Here is a 15,995-nt window from a genome sequence, read left to right on the forward strand (position 1 = left end):
CATATAACACAGGGATAGTCAGTACAACTGGACTAAACCAAAAGCAAAGAGGTTGCCTGAATACAACCAAAAGCTTCAAAGGCTGGAGTAGCAGGGACGGGGGCCTGGATACCATGGTTTCAGGGGACTTGTAGGTCAATTGGCATAACAAAATGTATTAAAACGGTCTGCATTCCACTTTGGTGAGAGGCATCTGGGCTCTTTAACGCTAGTGAGTGGCCATCTAAGATGCTTCAATTAGTCTCAACCCACCTGGAGCAAAGGAGAACGAAGGATACCAAAGACACAAGGTAAATATGAGACCAAGAGACATAAACCAGAGACTCCATCAGCCTGAGACCGGAGGTCCTAGGCGGTGCCCAGCTACCACTCATCACTGCCCTGAGAGGGAACAAAACAGAGAATCCCTGATGGAGCAGGTAAACAGTGGGATGCAGATCTTAAATTCTCGTAAAAAGACCAGGCTTAATGGTCTGACTGAGATTGGAGGGACCTGATGGTCATGGCCCCAGGACCCTTTGATAGCCCAAGATTGGAACCATTCCCGAAACCAACTCTACAGACAGGGATTGGCCTGGACTATAAGATAGACAATGATGCTGGTGAGGAGTGAAATGCGTGGCTCAGTAGACAGATGAGACTATGGTGGCATGATGAGAAGGAAAAGGAGCTGGTTGAATAGACATGGGGAATACAGGATGGAGAGGAGGCATGTACTGTCTCAATTAAGGGGAGAGCAGGTGGGAGTGCATGGCTGGGTGTGTATGGCCTTTTGTATGAGAGACTGACTTGATTTGTAAACTTTCACCTAAAGCACAATAAATAAATTAAAAAAAAATCTGTTTCGAGCATGTTAAATTTAAAATGCCCATTAGACATCCAGGTGGGAGATATTTAGTTGTCAGTTGGATACATGAGTCTGGATCTCAGAGGAGAAGTCAGGGGAAAGAGTAGTGCATCAAGGAAGTAATGGTCAGCTGGGCTAAATGCTATTGACAGGCTGAGCCTGTGAAATGCAGAGAAGTGTCTGTTAGATTCGGCAAATGGAAATCATTGGTGACCCAGTGAAGCCAGACTGGTGTGGGATGAAAAGGGAATGATATGTGAGGGTGAAGGGATAGTGAGGGAGAGCTTGGGCTATAAAGGAGAGTAAAGAAGTGGAAAGTTCTTGATTTGGGATCAAGAACAGGTTTTTTAAGACAAGATACACCATGGTATGTTTGTAGGCTGATGATAATCATTAGTTAGGGGAAAAAAATGTAACTGTATGCTCTTTTTTACTTTTAAAAAATAATTAATTATATGGGTAATAATTGTACAGTAAAGGTGGGTCTTGACCCTCTCCCTGTCCCATAGGCACAGTTCTCCTTCCTAAAGGCAATCACCATTACCAATATCTTGGATAGCTTTACAGAAATATTCTCTGCATATATAGCATATACTACTTGTTTTTATAATTTTTTGTTATGCCAATTTTCCAATATATACAAGAGCAGAGATAAACAAATAGTGAACTCCCATCCCCCTACTTCAACAGTTATCATCAATTTATGTCTAGCCTTCTTTCATCTATACCCCGCATACCATGTACCCACTTCCACCCCCTGCACTATTTATATGATTTCATCCATAAATATTTCAGTATATATCTTCAAAAGACAGGAACTGTCTTTAAAAAATCATATGTAAAACCTAAAAATATTTTAATTTCTTCATTTCATCAAATATCTAACCAATGTTCTCATTTCCCAAATTACCCTAAAAATTTTTTCTTTTTTTAAAACACAATCCAAATAAGGTGCATTGCATACATCGCAATTGGTTGATATAAGCCTTAAGCCTCTTTGATCTATAGGTCCCCCACTTTTTCCCCCTTGTATTTTCCGTTGTTTTTGAAGAAACTCGGTGTCTTAGTTATCTAGTGCTGCTATAACAGAAATACCACAAATGGGTGGCTTTAACAAACAGAAATTTGTTTTCTCATAGTTTGGGAGGCTTGAAGTCCAAATTCAGGGTGCTGGCTGGCTCTTTTTTTTTTTTTTTTTTTGTGGCCAGCTCTAGGGGAAGGCTATCTCTCTGTTGGCTCTGGAAGAAAGTCCTTGTCTCTTCTGAGCTTCTGCTCCTGGGCAATCTTTGTGTGGTTTGCCATCTCTCTTCCCCCATCTCTGCTTTGCTTGCTTATTTAATCTCTTGTATATCTCAAAATAGATTGACTCAAGATACACCCTACCCTAATCCTACCTCATTAACATACAAAGACAACCCATTCCCAGATGGGATTATAACCACAGGCATAGAGGTTAGGATTTACAACACACATTTTTGGGGGACATAATTCAATCCATAACACTGAGTCATTTGCAGAGTTTACTGTAGTATGGGTTTTGCTGATTGTTTTCCTAAAATTTTAACATCCACCCCCTCTTCCCTGAATTTCCTATAAATTTGTAATTAGATGAGGCTTGATTGGATTCAGGTTTGTTTTTTTGCTGGGCAGGCACTTCATAGGTGATGGTGGGTACTTACCTCAGAAAGTATACAATGTCTCATATTCCTTCTTTTTGTGACATTATCAGCAATTGAATATAATTGCCTAGGTCCATTAATTCATCAGGGGAAAAAAATAGTAGTTTTCTTATTCTACCTTTCATTCTTTATTAGCTGAAATACTTCTATAAAGAGAAAGTTCCCCATATCAGCTATTTGATTACCCTGTGGTACATTTTGTATAGGAAAGGCAGGATAAATGATTGATATTTTTCACTTTATATGTCAATTTTCAGAATAATGAATTATTAGCGTCCTCCAAAGGTGACCGATGAGGGTTGTTTTGTTTTCTCAGTATCGTTATAAACTCATGGATTTAAATATGTTTGATGTGTTCTAATCTATGCAGCTATTGTCTCAGCTTTGACTATAGGAGCCTTTTCAAGGTGACTCCTGAGGCCTTCTTCTTTTTTTTCAGTTTTATTTATTTGAAACTCCAGTGTCAGTATAAACAGGCTTTATTGAGGATTATGAATTCAATTACCATATGAGCTATAAATGGTTTTCTACTGGGTTTGGGTACAAAAAGATTGCTTGCTTCATTGCTTCCCTGAATAAAACTTGCTTTTGCCTAGTTGGGTTATATATTGTGTATATTAATATTGGAAGATTATTCTGTTGTCTTGGCATCTATGATGTGCAATGTTTTATTTGTTCTCTTATCTGTCTTCTCTCTCTTTAATAAACACTCGAACCAAATGCATAACCTCTTAAGACCAGCAGTTCATACAAATCATAACAGAATGCCTGTGGGCAGTTTATTATTTAAATGATAATTCTGATCCCTTTAAAAATATTAGTATTTTCTCATCAAAATAGGTGGCAGTGAAAGGCATGAGAAATACTGCAGGTCACTGATGGGACTCATAACTTCCCTTCACTATTGTTACATAGTAGCAGACTCTCAGGGTATTAGATCATTGCATGGTACAGATCTACCTCTACACTGCCCTCAAAGTCAGGAAAGCTGTTTTTTTTGAGATATAATTCATATACTATAAAATTCACCATTTTAAAGTACACAATTCAGTGGCATTTAGTACATTTCACAATGTTGTGCAACCATCACCACTATCTAGTTCTAGAACATTTTCATCACCCCAAAAGGAAACCCTGTACCCATTAGCCAGTCCCTCCCCATTACCCCTTCCCACAAACCCCCAGCAACCACTAACTGCTTTCTGTCTCTTTTGATTTGCCTGTTCTGGATATTTATATAAATTGAATCACATTCTGTATTCATTTGGTCAATATTCATTTAATCCTTATAATACCTTGAGGTGAGTACTGTTATTGTTCCCATTTTACAGATGAGGGAATTGATGCACAAAGATGTTAAGTCACTTGTACAAACAAGGTCACAGTTCTAGTACACTGAGCATCATATCAATGTACTGCTATTTAGGCTGTCTTCTATTACTCTTCTACCGATGGACCCTTTGACAGTTCCCTTTTTTTTTTTTTTTTGCTATCCTAAAACAGTTCTGCAACTGACATCCTTGTGCTATGTATTATCATGGAAAATTTTTGTGAGTATTATCTATAGGACTAAATCCTAGCAGGGGCATTGCTGAATTTCATTTTGAGAACTTTGGGAGAATTAATATTGTTCTGAGAACTTTTGGAGAATTTTACTACATCTGAACTGATCTTATGAGACTTGGATGTAGGGCCTTTCACAGAAGGGATATGGGAGAAAAGAAGGCCTATTTTCACTGACTCTGCTGTTTATTCAGGCAGAGATCATAATATATCTACTGATGATCTCTTTTCAGAACTGGTGGAGTCTCTTTCATTGCAGGGATCTTATGCTGGGAAAATCCATTCCATTGGTGATGCCTTCAAAAATTTTAAAAACCTCCGATCTTTAGATTTATCAAGAAATTTGATCACTAGCCTAAAGGTAAGTTCTATATCCTATGACCAGCCAGGTCAGCCGCATTTATTTTTTTGATGGGAAGAAATAAACCTCTTGGCTTCAAGCTGACTCATAGCAACCTTATAGGACAGAGTAGAAATGCCCTATAGAGTTTCCAAGGAGTAGCTGATAAATTCGAACTGCCAGCCTTTTGTTTGCAGCCTTAGCTCTTAACCACTGTGCCACCGGAGCTCCATAAGGGCTAGATAATGTCATCTTGGGGAATATAGAGTTTACCTTTTAAGTGCTTCCAAACTAAATTTTATTATTCACCACAAAATCCTTTCAACTTTGTTCCACGTTTGAAAATTTTTATTATAAAATATTGGGAAAAAATTCCTTTTGTACTCAAGGAAAATGATGTTAAGCCATTGCTGTCTAGGGCAGTGGTACAAACTGTATGTAAGAAATTATTAGGAGAGTTTGTAAAAGTACAGATTCTGAGACACGACTCTGAAAGAGATTCTGATTATTTAGGTCTGGTGTGGACTCGGGACGTAACCAGGTGATTCAGATGTTGGTGGTACATAGGGAACACATGGAGACACTGCTCTAGGTGTTACTGTGGGTTTTTTCTAGGATGAGGAGGAAATGGTGGTCTTCAAAATAAAAATTTCCAGGTTTGGGGAAACCTTTCCCTTCTTCCTCAGAACCAGCTGTTCTTCCTACCTCTCTTTCTGTAGGAAATTCAGGTGCTACACGGTCAGGAGAGTGGTTGGAGGCAAGGATGAGAGAAGTGTGAAAGAGTCCTTGGCCTGGCCACCTCTGGGAAGGATTGTACTGGGGAGCAAGAGAAGTAATCAAATATAACAATATCTAAGACTCCTAGTACAGTGCTTGGCACATAAGAAGCACCCAATAGGTGTGTTAGTTTCCTGCATTTTTTGCACCTATGATTTATCTGCACATATTCATCTCTAGCAGCTCTGAATCGCTTTGCTTAATTTTCCCTGGGGGATAGGGGGTGTTTTGTGATTATTGCTACTGTAATTTTGGGAAATGCATAAATTCATGTCAAGTGGGAAGAGTGAGAGGAGGATAGAAATTGATTCCTTGACTTTTACAGTGAGAGAAATTAAAGGATTATTTGAGCTGGGGCATTAGACACATTTAGAGGCTGTCCTAATGGCCTTCTGCCCTGAGAGTGGGCCTAAAAGCACTGATAATGAATCCTATCCACTGACCCTTTAATAATATAGAAGTTAATAGAAATGAAAAGAAATACATCAACGTGTAAAACAGGGTTCTATTTGGAAGTGTTTTGTAAATATCTTTACGCTCTCTAAATTTCCTGCAACGAAAACATGGTAATTTTAAACGAGGAGAATAAAAACATTATTTTCTAAATACTTGATGAAAATCTTTCTGAAGTAATCCTCAAAGGCAGAGTTCCTCTTATGGTATTTGTACTAAAAAATCTGTGATTAGATATATATGTACATATTTTGAAATATTGTCCTGAAATTTAGGGTTGGGCAAAAGCAGTTAACTAACCAAATACATGAAAATTAAACAATTAATGTCAGTAGCAGGTTTTAGCTAAGGAGGAAATTTTGGCTTTTCCTCTTGAGTTTCTCAGTTCTGATTAGACTGTTTCCAGTTAGGCAGAGGGGTAGGGTTGCTTAATACGCAGAAAGAGATCTGAACAAGGAAGAGCATTTCTACCAAAGAGAACTGATCTGAGGCTGGGAAGCTGTGTGGTGGTAGTAGCTTTGAAGGGTGAAACAAGGACAAGAAGTGGTTCCAAACTGGTCCAGGAGGGAGGGCTTGGAGATACTACTGTTTTGTTTCCCCAAAGAGTTCATTGATCCTATGAATGAGGCAGTGAGATTTAAAGACACACACACAATTTTTAAAAACCTTTTCCTTCTTCCTCAGACCAGCTGCTCTTCCTACCTCTCTTCCTGTAGTAAATTCAGGTGCTACGTGGTCAGGAGAGTGGTTGGAGGCAAGGATGAGAGAAGTGTGAAAGAGTTCTTGGCCTGGGAAGGATTGCAGTGGGGAGCAAGAGAAGTAGGGAATTGTGTGAGATGTTTGAATACCAGATTTTGTAAAGGAGGAAATGTATCACATATGTGAATTATGTAATATTTAGAACACCCATGGGCTGCAATGTTTTTATTCCCAGGTAACTGAATGTGAGTTCCAACCCTGCTTTTCTCACAGGACATGGGCAACTTGGGTTACATGTTTAAGGATGGAAAGTAATAGATACATTTCTACCTGTATCTGTGAGAGTTCTAGTCCTTACCAATGAGCAGCTTTGTAATGTGGTCATTTCCTTGCAGGGCATCCAGTATTTATGTTCACTCCAAGACCTGAATTTATATTATAACAACATTCCTTCATTAGTGGAGGTGTCCCGCCTACAGCCTTTACCCTTCCTGAAAGAACTAGATTTGAGGCTGAATCCTGTTGTCAGGAAAGATACCGATTATAGGCTCTTTGCTGTATACACGCTACAAACTCTGGAGAAACTAGGTGAGACACTCCTCCCGTGTTCCTTGCCTACCAGAATCTTACTTAAATCAGCTGCCTCCTAACTTTTGTGGATGTTGACCCAGAGTGTGCACTGGCAGAGTATATTTATTAGCCAATATTTATGTTAACTCTTCTGTGCTGGCAGGATGTATGGCAAATAAATCCTTTTTTGTTTATTAAATGATAACCTATGATTTTATCAGTTACTTCCAGCATTAGTTTTCTTCAACTGGCCTTTTGCCGAAGCACCTTCTCCCCAACACAAATGCTTCCAGGTAGAGATTTATTTTTCCAGGTGCCCCAACTTTGCAACTGTATCAGCAATAGAAAACTAATACAACTCTTTGGGGTTTAGTTGGCAAGGAACAATACATATTCCTTCAAAAGAGCTGGTCTATATTACTTTATAATTTTATTGTTGAATATACATTTCTTATCGGTACAAAATTCTGTTTTACATTTCTCTGGGAAAGTTATTGTCCCAGCAGTAATAATTACTCTTTCAGAAAATGGTCTTAACTTTCAGCCTTAACATTAGGCCCACTTGGGTTGTTTGCTGGTTGAGCTCTACTTTCCTGAAGTAGTTATACCGCCATGGCAGTTGTTGCTATAGCATCCCTGGTAGTCTCCCTGAGTTACTGCTTGCTCCAGTGACAACATAATAGCATTATTTTGTGACCTGTCTCTAACGAAAGAAGACTGGTCTTTAGTTTTTACTGGGTGAATGTAGTTTTCTGACCCACTGCTGTTTACTCCAAAAAAACCCCACAAAAAACATGCTCAGACCCCAGTTTTTGCCTCCAGATGACAGAACTGTACGGGACAGTGAGAGGAAAGCTGCCAAGCTGCATTTCAGTCAGTTGGGCAACAGTGAAAATTTTCTCTTAGAGGTGGAAAAAAGGTAAGATTCTGCAATTTTTTTGTTTGTTTGATTCCGGACGTAGGGAATAGTACATTTCTAATTAAGTTTCCACAACTCTCCACAAGTTGTAAGAATCTTTAGGTCAGGAATAAAAAGTACCTACCCAGAATACTGAGATTTCCCTGCGATGAGAATCTGGTCCTCTGTGGGTACATTTCTGCTCTCTTGAGCTATTGGTTCTGCTTTGGATGTAATTGCTATGAATTCCTTAAAGTTGTTCAAAGTTTGTACATAGAGGATATTATGGAATGACTTAGCATACTCATAAATGCTTACCAACCCTATCTTGGTAGAGTTATAAATCAGTACATGGTCTTTTCCTATTGAATTAGGAGGATTTAATTACCATTTGCAAGGTTGTTAGCAAAAATAATCTGTTTAATGTTAAAGGAGGAGAAGGGAAACATTTCTCTACAAAGCAAACAGATCTTGAGCTCTAAAGTATCTGATTTTTCCATTTTTGGTTGTTAAATCCTATCAAAATAAAGTACTCGAAAACCTATACTTTTTTAAAACAGTGACTGTCCAGTTGCAAAAGGACAAATATTGTATGAGACCAGTATTATAAGAACTCGAACAATAGTTTAAACACAGAAGAAAATATTCTTTGATGGCTATAAGAGCAGGGAGGGAGGGAGAGAGAGGGGTTTTCACTCATTAGATAGTAGATAACTATTTTAGGTGATGGGAAAGACAACACACAATACAGGAGAGGTCAGCACAACTGGACTAAACCAAAAGCAAAGAAGTTTCCTGAATAAACTGAATGCTTTGAAGGCCAGCGTAGCAGGGGTGGGGGTTTGAGACCATGGTTTCAGGGGACATCTAAGTCAATTGGCATAATAAAATCTTTTAAGAAAACATTCTGCATCCCACTTTGAAGAGTGGCGTCTGGGGTCTTAAACGCTAGCAAGCGGCCATCTAAGAGCATCAGTTGGTTTTAACCCACCTGGAGCAAAGGAGAATGAAGAACACCAAAGACACAAGGTAATTATGAGCCCAAGAGACAGAAAGGGCCACATAAACCAGAGACTACATTAGCCTGAGACCAGAAGAACTAGATGGTGCCCGGCTACAACCGATGACTGACCTGACAGGGAACACAACTGAGAACCCGTGAGAGAGCAGGAGAGCAGTGGGATGCAGACCCCAAATTCTCGTAAAAAGACCAGACTTAATGGTCTGACTGAGACTAGAAGGACCCCGGAGGTCACGGTCCCCAGACCTTCTGTTAGCCCAAGACAGGAACCATTCCCAAAGCCAACCTTTCAGATAGAGATTGGACTGGACTATGGGATAGAAAATGATACTGGTGATGAGTGAGTATCTTGAATCAAGTAGACACATGAGACTATGTGGGCAGCTCGTGTCTAGAGGGGAGATGAGAAGGCAGAGGAGGTCAGAGGCTGGCCGAATGGACACAAAAACAGAGAGTGGAGGGAGGAAATGTGCTGTCTTATTAGAGGGAGAGCAACTAGGAGTATATAGCAAGGTGTATATAAGTTTTTGTGTGAGAGACTGACTTGGTTTGTAAACTTTCACTTAAAGCACAATAAAAAAAAAGACAGAAAAAGTGACTGTCTTAGTTATCTAGGGCTGCGATAACAGAAATACCACAAATGGATGACTTTAACAAAGAGAAATTTATTCTCTCATAGTCTAGTAGGCTACAAGTCCAAATTCAGGGTGCCAGCTCCGGGGGAAGGCCTTCACTCTCTGTCGGCTCTGGAGGAAGGTCCATGTCATCAATCTTCCCCTGGACTAGGAGCTTCTCAGCACAGGAACTTCGGGTCCAAAAGATGTGCTCTGCGCTGCTTTCTTGGTGGTATGAGGTTCCCCTTCCCCCACTGCTCACTTGTTTATATCTCAAAAGAGATTTATTTAAGACACAACCTAATCTTGTAAATCGAGTCCTGACTCATTAACATAGCTGCTGCTAATCCCACCTCATTAACAGAATAGAGTTAGGATTTACAACACACAGGAAAATCACACCAGATGACAAAACGGTGGACAATCACACAATACAGGGAATCATGGATAGCCAAGTTGACATACATTTTTTGGGGGAACACAATTCAATTCATAACAGTAACTTTATTATTTATTTTTGAAAAAGTAGATAAAAGTTCATTATAAACTATTTAAATAATGCAGAAAAATACAGTGAAGAGAGTAAAAATCTCCCATATTCACCCTACTACTTAACTACTGTTTGGTGTACGTTCTTCTAGATATCAATATACCTATAGATTCCTGTAGATGTATCATTAGTATTTTTTTTTCTGATGATAGAGTAATACGTGCTTTCAGTGAAAACACAATAAAATATTTTAATAAAAGTAATAAATGCTTATTGTTGAGAATTTGAAAAGTACTGAAAAAACACAAAGAATAAAATAACTCATAATCCTACCACCCAGAAATAAACATTCATTATATTATGGTAAATATCCTTTTTATCTTCGGTATGTGTATGTTGTTATGGATTGAATTATGTCCCCCCAAAACACATGTTGTAAATCCTAACCTCTATGCCTGTGGCTATTAATCCCATTTGGCAATGGGTTGTCTCTGTATGTTAATGAGGCAGGGTTAGCGTAGGGTGTATCTTTAGTCAATCTCTTCTGAGATATAAAAACATATTAATCAAGCAGGCAGAGAGAGAGATGGGGTTAACATAGATGTCAAGACACATGGAGATTTCCAAGGAACCAGGAAGCAGAGGCTGAAGAGACAGACTTTACTCCAGGGCTGACAGGGAGAGAAAGACTTCCCCTATAGCTAGCACTCTGAATTCAGACTTCTAGCCTCTAAAATGTGAGAAAATAAATTTCTGTTTGTTAAATCCATCCACTTGTGACATTTTTGTGATAGCAGTGCTAGATAACTAAGACGTATGTATATATTTTTTACAGTAATTTGCTTCCTATACATACCATTTTTAAATTAACGAGGTATCATAAACATAGCCCCACAATATTATTCTTCTCCAGAATGAGTTTTTTGTTTACCTGTTTATTCCTTTCCCCTCCCCACTAGAATATAAGCTCCATGAGAGCAAGTACCTTGTCTGGCTTGTTTATTGCAGTATCCCTTGTACCTAGAAGAGTGCCTGGCACACAGAGGGGTTAAGAAATAATTTGTTGAATGAGTGAATGAAGTCAATGCCTTTTGGCCTGGAATCCTTCTCTTTTCCAGCAATGTTGCTTATCTCTGCTCTCATCCATTATGTGTTTTATAGTATATCCTTCAGAGACCATCCTTAGTTCCTTATTATTTATTTATTTTATTGCGAAAGCTTACAGCTCAAGTTAATTTCTCATACAAAAATTTACACATGTATTGTTATGTGACACTAGTTGCAAACCCTATAATGTGACAGCACACTCCCCCTTTCCGCCCCGGGTTTCCTGTGTCCATTCACCCAGCTCCTATCCCTTTCTGCCTTCTCATCTCATCTCTGGACAGGAACTGCCCATTTAATCTTGTGTATCTGCTTGAACTGAGAAGCACACTCTCACGAGTATTATTTTATGTTTTATAGTCCAGTCTAATCTTTGTGTGAAGAGTTGGCTTTGGGAATGGTTTTAGTTCTGGGTTAATAGAGTCCAGGGGCCATGTCTTCTGGGGTTCCTCTAGTCTCAGTCAGACCATTAAGTCTGATCTTTTTATGTAAATTTGAGTTCTGCACCACACTCTTCTCCTGTTCTGTCAGGGCCTCTCTGTTGAGTTCTCTATCAGGGCAATAATTGGTAGTAGCCAGACACCGTCTAGTTCTTCTGGTCTCAGAGAGACGGAGTCTGATTTATGTAGCCCTTTTGTCTCTTGGGCTAATATTTTCCTTGTGTCTTTGGTGTCCTTCATTCTGCTTTGCTCCAAGTGGGTTGGGACCAGTTGATGCATCTTAGATGGCCGCTGGCTAGCTTTTAAGACCCCAGACGCCACTTACCAAATGGGATGCAGAACATTTTTTAATAAACTTTGTTATGCCAGTTGACCTAGATGTCCCCCAAAACTATGGTCCTCAGACCCCTGCCCCTGCTACTCTGTCCCCTGAAGTGTTTGTGTTCATGAAACTTCTTAGCATTTGGTTTAGTCCATTTGTGCTGAGTTCCCCTGTATTGTGTGTTGTCCTTCCCTCACCTAAAATAATCCTTGTCCATATCTAGTTAGTGCTTAGTTCCCTATTTTTTTTTTTTTTTAAATAACAGGTTTATTGAGGTTAATTTACACAGAGCAAAATTCACCCTTTTAAGGTGTGCAGTTCTATGAGTTTTGGCAAGTGAACCTCCACAATCAAGATATAGAATATCCTCATCACCCCAAAAAGTTCCCTTAGGACCGTTTGTAGTCAGTCTGCTCCCTCCACCCGCAGCTTCTGGCAACCATTGATCTAATTTCTTATAGTTTTGCCTTTTCCAGGATGTCATATAAATAGAATAATACAGTGTGCAACATTTTGTGTCTGGCTCCTTTCATTTAGCGTAATACTTTTGAAAGTCATCTATGTTGTGGCATGTATCAGGAGTTCCATTTTATTGCTGAATAGTATTCTATTGTATGGATGTGCCACAATTTGTTTAACTATTCATCAGTTGGTGAATATTTGAGTTACATCTCCATTTTAGATGATTATGAAAGGTGTTTTTGCTATAGACAAAAACTGAGTTTCTAAAAATTTATTTGTGTATTTTACAAACTAATTCCTGTATTAAATGCATTGGGAGTACTGTATTTACTATAGAAATATAGAGATGAATTAATACATAACTGAAAAAACTTTCTAGTAAAGCAGATTATTAGCTTCATCTTTTATCTGTTTAGTTGCCATATAAAAAAATCCATTACCATTGAGTCAATTCCAAATCATGGCAACCCTGTTGGACAAAGTAGAACTGCCCCATAGGATTTCCAAGGCTACAAGTCTTTACAGAAGCAGACTTCCACATCTTTCTCCTGCAGAGCAGCTGGTGGGTTTGAACCAACCTTTCCGTTAGCAGCCAAGTGCTTAACCACTGCACCACCAGAGCTCCTTAGTTACTACATGTTGTTGTTAGGTGCTGTCGTGTTGGTTCCAACTCATAGCGACCCCGTGTACAACAGAATGAGCCATGCTCATAGTCCTTGCTATGACTGAGCCCATTGTTGCAGCCACTCTGTCAATCCACCTCTTTGAGGGTCTTCTGCTTTTTCTCTGACCCTCTACTTTACCAAGCCTGATGTCCTTCTCCATGGATTGATCCCTACTGATAACATGTCCAAAATATGTGAGACACAGTCTCACCAGTCTTGCTTCTAGGGAGCATTCTGGCTGTACTTTTCCAATACAGATTTGTTTGTTCTTTTGGCAGTTCATGGTATGTTCGATATTCTTTGCCAACACCATAATTCAAAGGCATCAGTTCTTCCTCCGTCTTCCTTATTCATTGTCCAGCTTCATATGCATATGAAGTGATTGAAACACCATGGCCTGGCTCAGATGCACCTTAGTCTTATAGGTGACATCTTAGTTTTTTGTTTTTTTTTTAACACTTTAAAGAGGTCTTTTGCAGCAGATTTGCCCAATGCAAGGTATCGTTTGATTTCTTGACTGCTGCTTCCGTGGGCGTTGGTTGTGGATCCAAGTAAAATGAAATCCTTGACAACTTCTATCTTTTCTCCATTTGTCATGATGTTGCTTATTGGTCTAGTTGTGAGAATTTTTGTTTTCTTTATGTTGAGGTGTAATCCACACAGAAGGCTGTGGTCTTTGATCTTTCTCAGTAAGTGCTTCAAGTCCTTTTCACTTTCAGCAGGCAAGGTTGTGTCATCTGCATAATGCAGGTTGTTAATGAGTCTTCCTCCAATCCTGATGCCCTGTTCTTCATATAGTCCTTCTTCTTGGATTATTTGCTCAGCATACAGATGGAATAAGCATGGTGAAAGAATACAACCCTGAGGCACACCTTTCCTGACTTTAAGCCACTCAGTATCTCCTTGTTCTGTTTGAATGACTGCTTCTTGGTCTATGTACACGTTCCTCATGAGCTCAGTCAGGTATCTGGAATTCCTGTTCTTCACAATGTTATCCATAATTTATTATGATCCACACAGTTGAATGCCTTTGCATAGTCAGTAAAACACAGGTAAACATTTTTCTGGTATTCTCTGCTTTCGACCAGAATCCATCTGACATCAGCAATAATATCCCTGGTTCCATGTCCGCTTCTGAATCCAGCTTGAATTTCTGGCAGTTCCGTGTTGAAGTACTGCTGGAACTGCTTTTGAATGATCTTCAGCAAAATTTTACTTGCATGTGATATTAATGATATTGTTTGATAGTTTCCACATTCTATTGGATCGCCTTTCTTTGGAATAGGCATAAATATGGATCTCTTCCAGTAGGTTGGCCAGGTAGCTGTCTTCCAATTTCTTGGCATAGAAGAATGAGTGCTTCTAGTGCCATCCACTTGTTGAAACATCTCATTGGTATTCTGTCAGTTCCTGTAGACTTGTTTTTCTCCAGTGCCTTCAGAAAAACTTGGACCTCTTCCTTCAGTAGCACGGGTTCCTGATCTTATGCTACCTCCTAAAATAGTTGAACGTCAACCACTTCTTTTTGGTATAGCAACTCTGTGCATTCCTTCCATCTTCTTTTGATGGTTCCTGCATCGTTTAATATTTTCCCCATAAAATCCTTCACTATTGCAACTTGAAGCTTGAATTTTTTCTTCAGTTCTTTCAGCTTGACAAATGCTGAGCATGCTCTTCCCTTTTGGTTTTCTAACTCCAGGTCTTTGCACATATCATTATGATACTTTGTTTTCTCGAGCTGCTCATAGAAATCTTCTGTTCAGCTCTTCAACATTTCTTCTGTTTGCTTTAGCTACTTGACATTCAAGAGGAAGTTTCAGAGTTTCTTCTGAAACATTTTGGTCTTTTCTTTCTTTCTTATCTTTTCAATGACCTCTTGGTTTCTTCATGTATGATGTCCTTGATGTCATTCCATAACTCTTCCGGACTTTGGTCATTAGTGTTCAGTGTGTCAAATCTATTCTTGAGATGGTCTCTAAATTCAGGTGGTATATACTCAAGGTTGTACTTTGACTTTCATGGACTTGTTCTAATTTTCTTCAGCTTCAGCTTGAACTTGCATATGAGCAACTAATGGTCTGATCTGCAGTTGGCCCCTGGCCTTGTTCTGACTGATGATATTGAGCTTTTCCATCGTCTGTTTCCACAGATGTAGTTGATTTGATTCCTATGTATTCCATCTGGCGAGGTCTACGTGTATAGTTGCCATTTATGTTGTTGAAAAAAGGTATTTGCAATGAAGAACTCATTGGCTTTGCAAAATTCTATCATGCGATCTCTGGCATTGTTTCTGTCACCACGGTCATCTTTTCCAATTACTGATCCTTCTTCTTTGTTTCTAATTTTTGCATTCCGATCACCAGTAATTATCAATGCATTCTGATTGCATGTTCAATTAATTTCAGACTGCAGAAATTGCTAAAAATCTTCAATTTCTTCATCTTTGGCCTTAGTGGTTGGTGTGTAATAATAGTCATATTAACTGATCTTTCTTGTAGGCATATGGATATTATCCTATCACTGACAGTGTTGTACTTCAGGATAGATCTTGAAATGTTCTTCTTGGTTATGAATGTGATGCCATACCTCTTCAGTTTGTCATTACTGGGAAAATAGACCATATGACTGTCTGATTCAAAATGGCCAATACCAGTCCATTTCAGCCCACTAATGCCTAGGATATTGATCTTTATGTGTTCCATTTCATTTTTAATGACTTTCAATTTTCCTAGATTCATATATTCCATGTTCTGATTATTAATGTATGTTTGCAGCTGTTTTTTCTCATTTTGAGTCGTGCCACATCAGCAAATGAAGGTCCCAAAAGCTTTACTCCATCCACGTCATTAAGGCTGACTCTACTTTGAGGAGGCAGCTCTTCCCCAGTCATATTTTGAGTGTCTTCCAACCTGAGGGGCTCATCTTCCAGCACTATATCAGGCAGTGTTCCACTGCTATTCGTAAGGTTTTCACTGGCTATTTCTTTTCAGAAGTAGACTGCCAGGTCTTTCTTCCTAGTTTCTCTTAGTCTGGAAGCTCAGCTGAAACCTG

At 39.1% G+C, this 15,995-nt stretch overlaps 1 protein-coding gene across 1 annotated transcript in view; it reads left to right on the forward strand.

The window, feature by feature from the left end:
* The window catches only part of LRRC36 (leucine rich repeat containing 36), a 54,192-nt gene that overhangs the window by 5,125 nt on the left and 33,072 nt on the right, over positions 1–15,995 (forward strand). Inside the window, exons 2-4 of the mRNA XM_049864665.1 lie at positions 4,323–4,450; positions 6,754–6,946; positions 7,751–7,847. Coding sequence (XP_049720622.1) covers positions 4,323–4,450; positions 6,754–6,946; positions 7,751–7,847 — 418 coding nt within the window. The remainder of the gene's footprint in view (positions 1–4,322; positions 4,451–6,753; positions 6,947–7,750; positions 7,848–15,995) is intronic.

This window comes from Elephas maximus, chromosome 21 (assembly GCF_024166365.1).
Source record: "Elephas maximus indicus isolate mEleMax1 chromosome 21, mEleMax1 primary haplotype, whole genome shotgun sequence".
NCBI classification, from domain to species: Eukaryota; Metazoa; Chordata; class Mammalia; order Proboscidea; family Elephantidae; genus Elephas; species Elephas maximus.